The sequence below is a fragment of the Syngnathoides biaculeatus genome, chromosome 19 (genome assembly GCF_019802595.1).
Source record: "Syngnathoides biaculeatus isolate LvHL_M chromosome 19, ASM1980259v1, whole genome shotgun sequence".
Taxonomy (NCBI): domain Eukaryota; kingdom Metazoa; phylum Chordata; class Actinopteri; order Syngnathiformes; family Syngnathidae; genus Syngnathoides; species Syngnathoides biaculeatus.
The window spans coordinates 17,867,776-17,883,293 of NC_084658.1; the positions used below are offsets into that span (position 1 = coordinate 17,867,776).

General features: G+C 52.1%; 1 protein-coding gene across 1 annotated transcript in view; it reads right to left on the reverse strand.

Annotated features, from left to right (window-relative positions):
* Window positions 1-15,518, reverse strand: part of LOC133492461 (receptor-type tyrosine-protein phosphatase mu-like) — a 38,503-nt gene that overhangs the window by 10,412 nt on the left and 12,573 nt on the right. Inside the window, 14 exon segments of the mRNA XM_061804668.1 lie at window positions 1,971-2,103; window positions 2,997-3,086; window positions 4,112-4,148; window positions 5,991-6,085; window positions 6,356-6,537; window positions 7,159-7,261; window positions 7,341-7,542; window positions 7,610-7,719; window positions 7,778-8,092; window positions 12,225-12,405; window positions 12,885-12,997; window positions 13,288-13,462; window positions 13,561-13,676; window positions 13,866-13,944. Of these exon segments, the coding sequence (XP_061660652.1) occupies window positions 1,971-2,103; window positions 2,997-3,086; window positions 4,112-4,148; window positions 5,991-6,085; window positions 6,356-6,537; window positions 7,159-7,261; window positions 7,341-7,542; window positions 7,610-7,719; window positions 7,778-8,092; window positions 12,225-12,405; window positions 12,885-12,997; window positions 13,288-13,462; window positions 13,561-13,676; window positions 13,866-13,944 (1,931 nt within the window).

Consider the following 15,518-nt stretch of genomic DNA (forward strand, 5'->3'; position numbering starts at 1 on the left):
GGAATTTTGATCTCTTGATGCGACTGATGTGGGGGATGGGAATTGGTCGCAAAAAGTCCTTTTCAGCCTTTCGGACAGAAATGCCCAAAATCGAGTCTCATCATTTGCAATTCAGGTTTTTTGGTCGATGCTCGTGACCGTCCATTGACTTCCCTCTCTCCAACCACTTCACCCGGCTCTTACGGGAGACTTTTCGGGGCCAGCCGAGATATGCGAGTCCCCAGGCTGTCCGTGGAGGTGTGACAATCAGGTGGCCCAGCGGAAGCCCCTCCCGGATGACCGAGCTTCTCCTCCCGGACACTCATTTTGGCCGCTCGTATCCCGGTTCTTGTTCTTTCGGTCACGACCCGCGGCTCGCGACCACGGGTGAGCGATAGAACCGCTAAATTGAGAGCTTCGCCTTTCGGCTTAACTCCTCCTTTACCGCAATGGAGCCAAACAAAGTTCTTTCCATTCTTCCCTCACTCGTGAGCAAGACTTCAAGACACTGGAACTCGTCCACGACCCAAAGAGGGGAGGGGAGGGGAGGGGAGGGGTTCCCACCCTTTTCTGACTGAGCATCACGGTCTGATGTTTAGAGGTGCCGATTGTCCTCCCAGCCCTGACTCGGTTGCGAAAAGTTCGAGGTCACAGCTTGATTCAGCCAACAGAACCACGTCGTCTGCAAAAAGCAGAGACGCAATGCTGAGGCCACCAAACCACCAAAGCGGGGGGACCCCCCCCCCCCTACGTCTCATCTGCGCTGAGAGATTCTGTCCTTAAAAGTTATGAACACAATCAGTGACAAAGAGCAGCCTGGGCAGAGTGCGCAAAGTAGGTCGACCGTTCCGCGGCACAGCACGAAAACCGTATCGGTCCTCCTGAATCTGAGATTCGGCACCCCAGAATGGACTTTAGCAGGGAGGCTGAGGAGCGGGATCCTCTTGTAAGTTAGAACGCAGCCTTCGGTCCCCCCCCCCCCCCCCCCCCAACCCCACCACCACCGGTCTGCTAATCCAAAAGCGCTGTTCCCGATGTCAACCGGGTCAGCCCCAGATCCCAGATCCGGAACCTTTTGGACCTCATCCACCGCTGATAGAAAGACCGATTTAGAGCCTGGACGTAGCTGTGCATCCGCACGGCTTCAATCTGTATGTGGGCATCAGAGAGATTGTGTGAATGGAAAAATGTCCTTCAAGTTGACTCTAAAAGCTTGATGTTGGTTCCCCCCTCCCCATTTTCTATTCCGAGTGGGCAAAAGAAAACATCCATTTGTCTGATTCGCTTTGAGACGCACGCACGCACGCACGCAGTTTGACTCTGACCTGAAAATGGAAAAGGTAGCATTCGTGTATATAGAAATAAGTATAAAAAGCCGCTTTTAAAATGAAAAGAAGAAGTGCCCGCACCCCCCGAGGCCAGCCGGCGAGCGGCTGACCCCGCCCCCTCGTCTCTTCTTCTCGTGTGCGTTGAATCACAATTTTTTTTTCCAACGACGATCAAGAAAACATGGGGGAAAACGTTTCTTTTTCTATTCAAAAAAAAAGAATAAATACGGATCATGATCGTTAGGGCAAGGAGGGATTTTCTTCATTGTTATCTTTTGATGAAATTCAGGAAGATAAAAGTATTTGCGTCATTGGAGACTACGTGGGATGAAATGAAGACAAAACTAAAACAAAAACGTGCGGCGCTGTTTTTGCCTCGGCCGCCAAACGCGCCCCGGAGACGCGGAACTCTCGTTCGAGCCCGCTGGTTGCCGACAGCGCACACGCAAATGCGGAGTAGCCCGAAGCCATTCAGCTTGAGAAAAAAAAAAAAAAAAAAAAAAGTCCAATAGTCTTTCATCTATATTTCTGTCTCATCTCCAAACACCCCCGCAGCAGTGTACGGATGTCGTTGAACGGTGGTTAGCATTCCATTAGTTACCCGCTTGGCCTGGCGCGGACGGTGACGACGGCAGCTAAGCCCCGGAAAGTCTTCACGTTTACCGTTTTTTCATGAGGAGTGCCAGCCCGAGGAAGATGATGACAAAGAGCAAGACGCCGGCCACGGCGCCGGCGATCTTCACCGTGTGGTCCGATCGTTTCTCCTGATCCGGTTCCGGTTTCCTGGTGACTGCGCCTGAAAAAAAGGCGCACGCGTGCGGGTCAGCGCTTGTTGATAAACCTCGAGACGCTCACACAATGACGTTCACGAGTTGCAAATGGACCGATTGGACCGGCGTTACGCAAACTAGTCAAGTCTTTGAAAAGCGCTTCACAGAGGACTTCAGACTGGTTCCATCTGGTTCAAGACTCGTGCAGACTGGACACAGGTATCTTTTGGACTTCCCGTTGGCCCCGTCAAGGTCAGCTTGACAATCGACTATCAGCTCTTTCGTTCTCGCTGGCTCCCGCTGGCTCTCGCTGGCTCTCTCCCTCCTCACACCGTGGAAAAGATGTTTGGCACTTTTGTTTGCTTCGGGCTTTCGCCGGTCACACTGAGTAGGAGGCGTGTGCACACGTTGCGTCTATTTGTAACGACGTTTGATGCGCCGTGCTGAATTGTACGCTCGCTCTTGACTGGAGTCAGAGCACTCGCTCAACGACGTGTTACTAGCGAGGCAAAACGAGGTAGTAGCTGGTTGCATTTTTTTGGTTGTTTGTTTTTTTTTTTACAAGCAGCAGACGCCAGCTGTCAACGGGTGCACTTTGACCAGATTAGTTCTGCTGGTGCCAAACGGTCTTACTAGTGAGGACCACGTCGACGCTGATGTTTGTGTTCTCCAACCTCGCATGTGCAGGACAAGAGCGGGTTCTCTTGAGGGTCTTTGGCAAGGGACTTTCTCTCCGTGTTTTCCTCCAATGTCTTTCCTTCTCCCTTTCTATCTGTGCATTTTCCGCAAGTGTGTTTCTTTGTACCTTCTGTGGGAGTTTCTCTCTCTCTCTCTCTCTCTTTTTTTTTTTCCTGCAGGTGTCACCGTGTGTTTTCTGCGGGTGCGTTTGTCTCCCGTGGGTGCGTTTTCAGCATCTGACCTGCGAGCTGCTTGTCGCCGGCGGCGGGGCCTCGGAGGCCGAAGCCAAGGGCGGCGTGCGGGGTGCTGAGCTGAGTGCTGATGATAGCGGCTGGAAGGAAGCAAAGGAAGGAAGGAAGGACGGAGCACGCAGAAAGGGTTAAAACATGCAGAAAAGCTCAGGCTCCTGTGCGACGTCGGCCAAAGAAAATTCCGCTCGGCTGTGTGCTGTGTTGGGAATCGCTGACTCTTTCCCTGCACTTTGGTGGAATTTTTCAACAGTAAATACCCAAATATTTGTTGACCGATTTTATTTTTGGGGGGAGCAAAAGAGTCTGACGAGCGCTGTACTGTGCTGAAAAATGTGGCCTACAACAAGAGCAACAAGAAATTCCTCTGATCGTTCAAACGCTCCAACAGCACGAGAAAATGGCCGACTTGTGAACAGAATACGGCGGATAGGGAGGGGTTCCCAAACAAGCACACAGTTGACGTACTTCACCCGAAGACCTCAGAGAGAAATGTGGACTTGGACAGCAGCAGAGGAGACGTTCAGATGTTAGTCATCAAAAATTCAACAAGTCGTTGAAACAAAGCAGCAGCATGTTAGCGTGTTGCGCAGTTGTGTCGGGGGGGGGGGGGGGGCTGATTAGGAACTCCGTCGTGATTGGCCAATAAAACATTACAGTGCAGATGTTTGGCACTCACTGCTGCACCCCAAATGTGACCCCCCGACCCCCTCCCCACGCTCGTCCGGTCGGCCGCCGCAGCGTGACTGACACGACGAGTCAAGGGAGGCCGGAGCCAATCGGCTTCCTGTGTGGTTTAGCGCGACAGCTGCCCAATGATAAATAAAAAGTTGATTTTGTGCCCGGTTGTGTGTGCGCGCACGCCGCAAATCCATCAGGGGACAAATCAGAGTTTTTAGCGTGTTTAGCTGCTCCGCTTAACGGCTCCCCGGACAGCCACGTTCCACCATGTTAGCGTAGCAACCGAGTGGCGTGAAGGTGCGTGCGACGCGTCGCCGTTTGTCTTTGTCCCCGATGAGCCGGCCGGCCAAATTTGCACTGATTGTTTTGATCCACAAATTGATTGTCGGCAGCACACTAAGCTAGCAAAATAAGAGCCAACGATTACCTTTAGTGGCAACACGGACACAGTCAATCTTTGTCTCCTGTGAGGGAGAAAACACACACACACACACACACAGCTTGTAAACAGAATGGACAGAAGGAAAATGGCGGCGGCTCAGCCTTTAAGCATTTAACAGTAAACAAACAAATGCGCGCGCACACACACAGTGACTGGATGCAAAGTGAGATGAAACATCTTGTGTCTTTCTAGTTTGAACAAACAGACGACAAATTAACCACAAGAGCTTATGAATATTCATGCCCACACACACATTGGCTACGCGTGTGTGTGTGGCGACAGCGAAAAGCTCTCCTGTGGCTGCATTATTCAACACACACACACACACTCCAATTAAACCTCCAAGCGTCAATAATTAACACACAACACAATAACATGGTGTGTGTGCAGCAGTAAACGTATATATCTGTTTTAGCTCACACGCACACACCTGCACACAAACAGGACCTGTGTGTGTGTGTGTGTGTGTGTCTTTTTATTGTTTTTATGACTTTTTGGGGACCAGATGGAGTAAAAGTTAAAAGCTCACACACGCACACACACACACACATGAAGCAAGTTTGTGTTTGCGTGTACCCCATTAGCGCTGCTGACTGCCTGGTAGTAGATGGCGTAACTCTTGTGAGGCAGAAGAGGAACGTTCCAGAATCCTCCATATGTGCCGTTATCACCTGGACGGAGAGAACAACAACATTAGCAACGTCGTTATTTTCCTGGTCTTGATCATAATCTGCATTATCGCCATCTTCTTCGGGGCGCGTGGCCGCGGTGGGCCGATGCGCACTTCCGTCGCGCTACGTGCGCATCTTACCGTCGCAATGTGTGATCATAAAGTCCAAGAAATGTGTGCAATTGTGACATCAAGCCAAATGCACAATTATTCATCATCTTCACCTTCATCCTCACATACTCGCGACTTCCTCGATGGCATCCTGACTCACCCACGCAAAATGGAGTAGGTTTGCTGATGTGGCTAACGGCTAGCTCGGCGCTAAAGTAGTATTGAGAGTTGAGCTGCGTGGCGTTCAGGAAGTGGACGGGGACCGGATAGCAGCGTAAGATTTCGGCAGTGCCCCGAGTCTGCCTGCGGGGGCGCTCCTCCTCCACCACCACCTGGTATTTGCTACAAACACACACACATTTGTTTTTGCATTAACAGGCAGCTAGCCGCAGTTCAACGCAATGCTATTTAGGGCTCAGTTATCAAACAAAAAGACACATTAGTTTTTAGCTAGATCATTATCGTTATTGAAATTCAACTCGTTTGCGTGACAGAACTTGAAATATTGAAGCGCATCGATCCATCCTTCCATTTGAATTTTCCACACCGCTTATCCTCAACGCAGGTCGCGGGCGCGCCAGCGGACTGCGGACGAGAGGCGGGGTTACGCCCTGAGCTGGTCGCCAGCCAATCGCAGGCCACGTCTAAATCTTCCACTTCATGAAGTTTTCATGAGCAAAAACATGAAAGATTTAAGGGACGTGTTGACAAGATCAGAGTGTCGCTTGAAATATTTGACGCTGACATCGCACACGCACGCACACATCACACACATCACGCACGCACGCACGCACGCACACGTCACACACACACACACACACACACACACACACACTCCAATTAAACCTCCAAGCGTCAATAATTAACACACAACACAATAACATGGTGTGTGTGCAGCAGTAAACGTATATATCTGTTTTAGCTCACACGCACACACCTGCACACAAACAGGACCTGTGTGTGTGTGTGTGTGTGTGTCTTTTTATTGTTTTTATGACTTTTTGGGGACCAGATGGAGTAAAAGTTAAAAGCTCACACACGCACACACACACACACATGAAGCAAGTTTGTGTTTGCGTGTACCCCATTAGCGCTGCTGACTGCCTGGTAGTAGATGGCGTAACTCTTGTGAGGCAGAAGAGGAACGTTCCAGAATCCTCCATATGTGCCGTTATCACCTGGACGGAGAGAACAACAACATTAGCAACGTCGTTATTTTCCTGGTCTTGATCATAATCTGCATTATCGCCATCTTCTTCGGGGCGCGTGGCCGCGGTGGGCCGATGCGCACTTCCGTCGCGCTACGTGCGCATCTTACCGTCGCAATGTGTGATCATAAAGTCCAAGAAATGTGTGCAATTGTGACATCAAGCCAAATGCACAATTATTCATCATCTTCACCTTCATCCTCACATACTCGCGACTTCCTCGATGGCATCCTGACTCACCCACGCAAAATGGAGTAGGTTTGCTGATGTGGCTAACGGCTAGCTCGGCGCTAAAGTAGTATTGAGAGTTGAGCTGCGTGGCGTTCAGGAAGTGGACGGGGACCGGATAGCAGCGTAAGATTTCGGCAGTGCCCCGAGTCTGCCTGCGGGGGCGCTCCTCCTCCACCACCACCTGGTATTTGCTACAAACACACACACATTTGTTTTTGCATTAACAGGCAGCTAGCCGCAGTTCAACGCAATGCTATTTAGGGCTCAGTTATCAAACAAAAAGACACATTAGTTTTTAGCTAGATCATTATCGTTATTGAAATTCAACTCGTTTGCGTGACAGAACTTGAAATATTGAAGCGCATCGATCCATCCTTCCATTTGAATTTTCCACACCGCTTATCCTCAACGCAGGTCGCGGGCGCGCCAGCGGACTGCGGACGAGAGGCGGGGTTACGCCCTGAGCTGGTCGCCAGCCAATCGCAGGCCACGTCTAAATCTTCCACTTCATGAAGTTTTCATGAGCAAAAACATGAAAGATTTAAGGGACGTGTTGACAAGATCAGAGTGTCGCTTGAAATATTTGACGCTGACATCGCACACGCACGCACACATCACACACATCACGCACGCACGCACGCACGCACGCACACGTCACACACACACACACACACACACACACACGGCAAGCAGCAATCTGACTGGCTACGTCCTTCCCTTTTGTAGCAGTACGAGCTCGAAACGTGGATGTAACGTGACTTTGGTCGGCGTCTCTCACACGGGGAAAAAATGCGCTTTTGTGTGCGTCTCACCTGACAGGGGCTCCGCGGCCGCGCGCCGGTCGTAGCAGGACGCTGACGGTGGCGTCGCTCTGATTGATCGGCGGCTGCCGCTCGTACGTCGGCATGACGGGAGCTGCGTGGGCGCCAGAAGCAAACGCGTGAGATGGGCCGCGTCGGCGTGAGGTCGGACTTCGGAGAGCCCCCCGGCTCACCCGAGATCTTGGTGGTGAACTGCGCAGCGGCCGGCGGCCCGAAGCCTTTGGCGGTGGCCGCTCTTATTGTGAAGGAGTAAGTGGAGCCCGGGAACAGGCCGCTGAACACGTGACTGGTCTCGTTGGCCGCCTTCAGCGCCTTCCCGCTCTGATTGGTCAGGTCCACGTCGGAGTCGAAGGAGCTGAGGGCTTTGAAGGAGACCTGAAGGGAAGGAGCGCACGCGTCACTTCCGGTTCGGCCTTTTGTGAGGCGGGACGAGCGAGGCGACCTCGTAGTGGCGGATCCGTCCGAACGTTTGCAGCGGCGGCGACCAGTTGACTCGGATGTGCTGCTCGTAGCCGCTGCCTCTGATGGACGCCAGTGGAACTGCTCCGGGAACTGTGGCAAAACCGGTTAGAAAGGGGAGCAGCTTAGCCGCCTCACGGGTGCGTCGTACCGTCCTCGTCCGTCAGCACCACAATCTCGTCGCTCTCTTTGCGTCCTTCGGGGTTGCTGAGGATGAGCTTGATGCTAACGTTGGTGAACGGCGTGAGGCCGCGCAGGGTGTGCTGCGGGGTGGCGCCCCGCGCCTCATACGCCGCTTCCTGTCGCTCTTCGTCCTCTGCCGCCCCCGCGGGCCGGTAGCAGTACTGCAGCGTCACGTTGTAGCTGTGGCAACGCGTGACGCCGTAGCCTAGAGGGTCCCAATGCAGCGTCACCTCTTTGGAGTGCACAGACGCCACCTGCAGGCCACGAGGACCGTGCAGCGGCTCTGATGCGGGGGCACATTGGACAGAACGAGAAAGGAACAGCAAAAAAAGTCACGATGATTAAAATCCATTTTCCGTAGCGCTCCTCCTCTCGCGGTACATCAGGGGCCAAAAGCTGGAAGGAAGCTCCAAAGAGCTTTGTTGTGCTCCGTACCGGCGCCATGTGAAACGGAAGACGCTACATTGACCCCGTGAAGCCTTTTTGGGCTGGATTGTATGGATCAGACTAGTTTGGAATATCTGCACCACGTGCACAATTGACATTGTCCCAGACTTTAAACGGCATCCGTTCCTTGAACTCTCGACGTCCTTTGCCCAGTGGCCATTGCGCCATGAAGCAATTTTACTGCTCGAAATGCGAGCGGGCTCTGCGTCCTTATCACGATTGTGAAAAAAAAAAAACAAAAACAAAAACAAAAGAAAACAAACAAAGGCCGATTTACGAGCAGCCTCTATTGCTCCGCGACCGTCTTTCTGTCGTCGTCAACGTACGTCGTGCTCGAGCGGAGACAAATTCCTTGTATGTTTCTGCCCTACTGGGGGAATAAAGAGGAATCCGATTGTGATTTGTGTTTCTATTTAATGTTGCTTTTGCGCTGCCTTCAGGCATGTGCACTGAGTCACGCACGCACAAATACGAGGTATGAAGAGAAGGCTGAAGGAGGGATTACAGTGGATCACGTCCACATAAAGCCTGAAAACAATCTCACACATTCTGCCGATTCCTCTCAACCGTGCGGGTTGGCACCATCCTATAATTGGAGCTTGACATTTAAATCAGACGCCAAGGAAAAAAAAAAAAAAAAAGATGGCTGCTGCTGATGTCATCGTTTTTCCCCCCAAAAGTTAATCGAGCCCTTCTTGGGCTTCACGCCACTTCCTGTTGCCGTCGCACGCGCACGCCAAAGCCGACGAACTGAGGCTTTATATGTGTGCGCCTTTTGTGTGTGCGGAGGACGCGGCTTCCTGCCGCCGCGCTTGTCGCCAAGCTAATTAGCGTGCTATTCACTCGTCTGTGCAGCTGCTAGCGCGTCACCTTCATCATCAGCCTCTTCCTCATCCCGGCGTTCTGGGTTACGAGAAAGACTTTTTCAAAAATGAGCGCTCCATTGCTATTTTCACGCTAGCGTTCGTTGTTGTTGACTCCATCTCAACTTGCGGTTCCACCGGCATGGATGGATGCGGACTCGCGCTCGCTCCCACTCCCTCCCAATCCGTCGGTCCGTTTATCCGAGGTGGGGTCACCTTAAGCGGGGACGCCCGAGGCATTCCCGGGTCGTCCTCCCGGGGGTACGTGTCCGGAACACCTCAGCGGGAAAGGCGTACGGGAGGCGCCTGAACCAGATTGCCCCAGCCCGCTCATCCGGGTCCCGTCAACGCGGAGGAACTCTGAGCCCCTGCCGGATGACCCAGGCCGGACCCCGTCGGGGAGCAAAGTCACTTCGATCAACAATCTCGGTCTTTGTTTCCTGACCCGCGAGCCTCGAGCGGAGGTGAGGGTCGGAACCCGGATCGCTTTTTGCCTTTCGGCTCAGCTCTTTCTTCACTACACGCTGCTGACTCTGCCCCGCTTTACGGTCTCCAGGCAAAGGGTTGCGCCGCGGTCCCTTTGTGTACTACAACATGGCGGGCGGCAGCGACATGCAGCATAATCAATCCCAAAAAGAATCGCCAGAGAAGGTTGTCGACGAAGCTGCGGTAGTCAAGTAGGACTGCTTGTTCTCACAGGGCACAGAACACCACAACATGTGCGCATGAAAATAGCACTTAGTTGCTGGAACATCCGCGCTATATCGAGCTAGCGGACGCGACAAAATGGTTTCACGTTTTGCTGTTTAAATACTTTGGCGTGCACCGTCACGTTAACAGCCCGTAGCTAACGCGTCTTCCGAGTGATCTTGTACGATCGGCTCCCGTTTCCTGACGGTGAGAGTGACAACGGGCGATACGGAAGATTTTTTCCAAGTTTCTTCAGTTGAAAGCACGTGGGAGGGATAAAACTTCATCAAAACATTTTTAGATCGCAATCTAGCGGGAGTCAGCGAGTCTGGAACGTCCGCCGACCCCCGATAGGCCAGCGCCGGACGCCAGTAGATGTACGTGCACGTGTAGTACTCAGTGCCAGTCCTCGCAGCGATAGTCATGTGTTTTTCAATAAAAGAAATATTTCACGCCGTATGAGAAGTGATGCGTAAAAGGCTGCAAATCAAAGCAATGAAAGTGGAGAAGAGCGAGAAATAAAAGTCAGTCAAAAGGTCTAAAAAGCTTTCAAATGTTTGGAGGACGAGTCGAGCGTGAAAGTGTGACGTGAAAAAAGAACCAAAGTGAAATATTGATATGAAATATTCTAAAAGCCTCAACAAACAGCACACACACTTTAATGGATGTTTACACGCCCGGGCTCTCGCGTGTGTGCGCTTTCTTTTCAAAGCGCTTCGTATGTTTTGGGGGGGGGGGGGGGGTGTGTGAAATCACTTTGACTTCCTGCACAAGTCTCAGCTCATTTGCATGCCAATTAAAAATAAACACACACACACGCCCGGGCGTGCACGCACACACACACACACACACACACACACACACACACTATTAGCTTATATACTTTGAAATCAAAACCAGTGTAATTATTGTAATGTAAGAATAACAATAATAATAATGAGGAGGAGAAGAAAAAGAAGAATTGTGATGTCGCAATGAGTCCCCTCACTGGGCTCTAAGTCACAAAGCTTGCATGATGGACACATTTATTCATTATTTAACACACACACACACACACACTCCGATTGTATAATTGATGCGCAGTCATATGAATAAATAAAAGTGACTTGATGACAGACGAATGTTGTCAGAGCGTAAATCATCTCACCGTGTGTGTATGTGTGAGGGACCCTGGCTTCCTCACACACACACACGCACGCACGCACACACACACTCTACACCAACACGCCTTCACACACACACACACACACCGCTACACACACACCTCGACTCACTCCCTCAGGTGCATTTGTTTATGGTAACAGATAATCCTGCGGGATGGAGCTAACAAGAGAGCAGGAATCAAACTTGCACACAACTTGACAACATTCTCCACTGGGACTCCTTTGCGTGTGTGGGTGTGCATGGATTAGTGTGTAAGTTGTGTGTGCGCGTGTCTTTAATATTGTGTGCGTTAACGAAGATAAATAATAAGAGATTGTTCAAAAAGATCAACAATCAAAGGGTTGACAAAACAACGAGCTGGACGCGCGCACACTCGGCAGCCATGAGTGGCTAATGAGCGCCACGCTAGCAGTTGGTTTTAATGAGCTTATCGCTCACCATTAGCCATCTGATGAGCTTGGCTAACTTCCTAGCAGCCTTCGCTAATCATGCTAACACCGCGAAAGCCACCTTAGCTAATGGCTCTAATGACGCTAAGGAAAGGGTGAGTGACGTGCGGCCCGTGGGCTACGGACGGACGGCAAGAGGCAGAAAACGGAGCCCTGCTGCACTAAATAAATGGTACAGCTACAGGAGAGTTTCCCAAAGCTCTTAAAGTAGCTGCTGTTAAGCCCTTTCTAAAAAAAAAAAAAAAAAAAAACCAGACCACTGGACGATTCCATGTTCGCAAGCTTTAGACCCACCTCAAATTTCCCAGGTGAGCTGAAAACTCTTCTTTTTTCCTCATGCTTTTTAGAATATATCCACTTTTTGATCATATTACTCTATGCAGTTTTGTCTTTTTGTATATATTTTGTCATTTTTATTGTTTTCAATCCCGTTTTAAATGTTTTATCTCTTCGCTTTAATCACGTAAAGCCCATCGAGTTACCTCATGTATGAAATGCGTTTTGCTTTGCTTTGCGTGGAAGACTTTGAAGTTCAACTTATCTCAATAACCGGTTAGTTGTAAAATAAAAAGTACAGATACCTTTGCAACATTTACAATTTTTTCCATTCAAGAAAGTGAACTAGAAACAAGAAAGTACAACGTTTTGGACATGCGAGAATCCCGCCCAACGTCACGGGCAAAATTTCAGGTCCGCATTCATGATGGGCCTCAGGTGCCGACACGCATTTCCCCCTTTTGTAATTCAAACGTCTCCTTAAAAAAAAAAAAAAGAGCTCCCGATAGCCAATGTGAGCGCTCACCTGCACATTTGGTGCGGGCGCGCAGCGGCGGCCCGGGTTTTCCCGTGCCCCCTTCCAGGGGCCTGGTGAGCAAGACGCTGACGTGGTACTCGGTGTCGGGGTCCAGGTGGCCGATCTTATGGTTGGCCTTGTCCACCGGCGTCGTGTCGATCAGCATCCCCGACGTGGTGCGGTACTCCACCTGAAAATGCGGGACGTCAAGACGCCGAAATCTTGCCGACGTTCGGCGAGCCCCGCCCTCGTTTTTCAACCCCAAAACAGCGTGACTGCAAGCGGATGACCCGACGGCAACGACATTGTTGATAAAAGACTACTCCCAAAATGAAGAACCCCAAACGACCTCCGTTCGACTCATTCTCGTGCTCTTGCTGCGATTCAACAGATGGCCAACGGTGCCCGAATGAGAAGTTGAGGTGTCTTTTTCATTCTCGAATTCGGGGGTGACATTGAAACTTGATGTCACGCGGATGGAATGGGGAAGCGGCCACGTAGCTTACGCTCACAAAGTGCCACCAGCGGAGACTGGACGTGTCAAGAACATTGTGATGTTTCAGGTGGTTCCGCTGAAAATCCCGTCGACAAATGGTTCGGAACGCAGCGATCGTCCTTCGTTCCCGACCGCCGAGCGTACGGAACCCGTCTCCTGCCGGACCCGCTCACCTCGCGCTCCACGATGGGACCGTCTCCGTTGATGGAGTTGGCGTTGAGCTGGATCCACAAGTAGGTGGCGCCCACCGCTGTCAGCTGGGGGGGGGCGATGGGCACGGGGGGCTCTGAGGGACACAAGACCCGTCTCAGCAACGTCTTAATGAGGGAAGGAAGGAGTTAAAGACTTCATTAATATTCGTGACCCTCGGCGAGTCACAGCAGACCGGAAATTTATTACCCACAATCCCCGCTGGTGCTGCTCTACTTCCTCCTGACCCACTTCACTCCCTCTCGCGCGCTCACACACACACACACACACACACACACAATCGAGTAACAATACGTGTGAGCGAAGTGCATTGTGGGACGTGCGGCCATCTTCGTGTGGGGGAGAGGTCACGTGATCGCCACTCACGTTTGACGGTGAGCTCGGCGTAGGAGGACACGCCCACTCCGTGCTCCGATTGGCCGACGCAGCGGTAACGTCCCGAGTCTTCTTTGGTGGTATTGTCCACGTGGAAGGTCGCCACGTAACGCCGCGAGTTGAACGGCTTGGTGTCCGTGGCAATCGCCCGACGACCGCTCGCGCCCTGACAAGCGGGCGACAAACGGGATCGTGGCAATCGCCGTTACCATCGTCATCGTCACTTTCATCTTCATCATCATCACAGTCACCCTGCCGACCTACCTGCAGGAAGAGGCGCACGTTGCTGCGAGGGCGACCGCTCACCGTGCACGCAAAAATGGCCGCCTGCCCCGCGTTCACCTCCACGCCTTTGATGTGGAGGAAGTGAGGCGCGCTCGCTAAACACACACACACACAATTAGGATGCAGCGACTTATATTCTTTTGACACTGGCGCTAATGCAAAAGCTAATCACATTAACCCCAATTATGTTGACGCTAATGACCTTAAAAGGAAGCAAGTTAGCGATTACAATATTCAAATGAGCTGGAAGGTAAAAATGAGGAGGCGGAGCCTAGCGTACTTACTGCACAGGTGTCCCTGCAGTGAGAGGTCCTTGATGGCCACGCCCCCTCCGTGGCCATTGCTGACCGCCTCAAACGCCACCTGTCAATCAATCAGACGACACCGTCACCATAGTAACACCAGTTGTTTTCTTGCACGCCCGTTTATCCATTTTGTGTCGGATCCCGCCGAGTACCGGCTAACTTCGGGGCCAAATTCAGACCGCACCCCGACCCCGGACCGGTCGCCGGGCTCGTGCAGAGACGGAAGACCAATGACAGCGGAGTTGATGGCGCTCAAGGGATGGCTGTTTGATCGACGATTGCCGTACTGCGGCGTGAAAAGATCAGCACACGAAAAGCCCCCGGGCCCGGCGAACATACCTGGTCGGGATCTGTGGAGGTGAACTCATAGATGTCTTGGCAGACATCTTTAACATCTACATTTGATAAGGTTGAAAGCCACCACCATCATCCCGGTCCCAGAGAAGTCACCTCACTCTTGGCTCAGTGACTACCGACCGGGAGTTCTCGCTTCCGTCCTCGTGAACTGCTTCAAGTGGCTGTTCATGCACCACGTCGCGACCCAAGGCTGGGTGGTGCAAGTAAAACAATCTTTCCCTAAATATGGGCAAAAACCCCAGAGACATTCTTGTGGACTTCAGGAGGGTTGACTCCCAGGATGCTCCCTGGACCATCAACAGCGCTGCAATGGAGAGAGTGCGCAGGGCAGCGCACGCTCTCCCGCATCAGCGACACCTCCAGCGGCCAACAAAGCTCACCCGAGGTCGGGACTTCCTGCACAAGGTGAGAAAAGCCCCCGGGCCCGGCGAACATACCTGGTCGGGATCTGTGGAGGTGAACTCATAGATGTCTTGGCAGACATCTTTAACATCTACCTTTGATAAGGTTGAAAGCCACCACCATCATCCCAGTCCCAGAGAAGTCACCTCACTCTTGGCTCAGTGACTACCGACCGGGAGTTCTCGCTTCCGTCCTCGTGAACTGCTTCAAGTGGCTGTTCATGCACCACGTCGAGACCCAAGGCTGGGTGGTGCAAGTAAAACAATCTTTCCCTAAATATGGGCAAAAACCCCAGAGATATTCTTGTGGACTTCAGGAGGGTTGACTCCCAGGATGCTCCCTGGACCATCAACAGCGCTGCAATGGAGAGAGTGCGCAGGGCAGCGCACGCTCTCCCGCATCAGCGACACCTCCAGCGGCCAACAAAGCTCACCCGAGGTCTGGACTTCCTGCACAAGGTGAGAAGAGCCCTCGCCCCGGCCCCTTTGGTGTGCTCCTTCTATCAGAGAGAGCCTCTGGACCAACTGCGCGGTCTGAAGCTGGCGCCGCGAGACTCTTGATCGGACAGCGAGGGCAGTCGAGAAGGTCGCTTCCCTCGCTGCAGGACATTTCCAGTGTTCGCCTCACCCGCATAACGGGGGGATGCCACGCGTCTGTCACGCGACCTCTTCAATCTGCTGCCATCAGGGGGGAGACCGCAGAGACTCCAAGACAATTTGATTCATCGAGCCGTCGGGAACCTGAACTCTCAACCCTGCTCTGCCCAGTCTTCCTCTTGTGAACTCCGAAAGACGCCCCGCCGACGTGCACGTGCGGACACACAAAATCAATACACACGCAGCAGACTCAGCGTCGCACCAGCCGCTTGAGCGG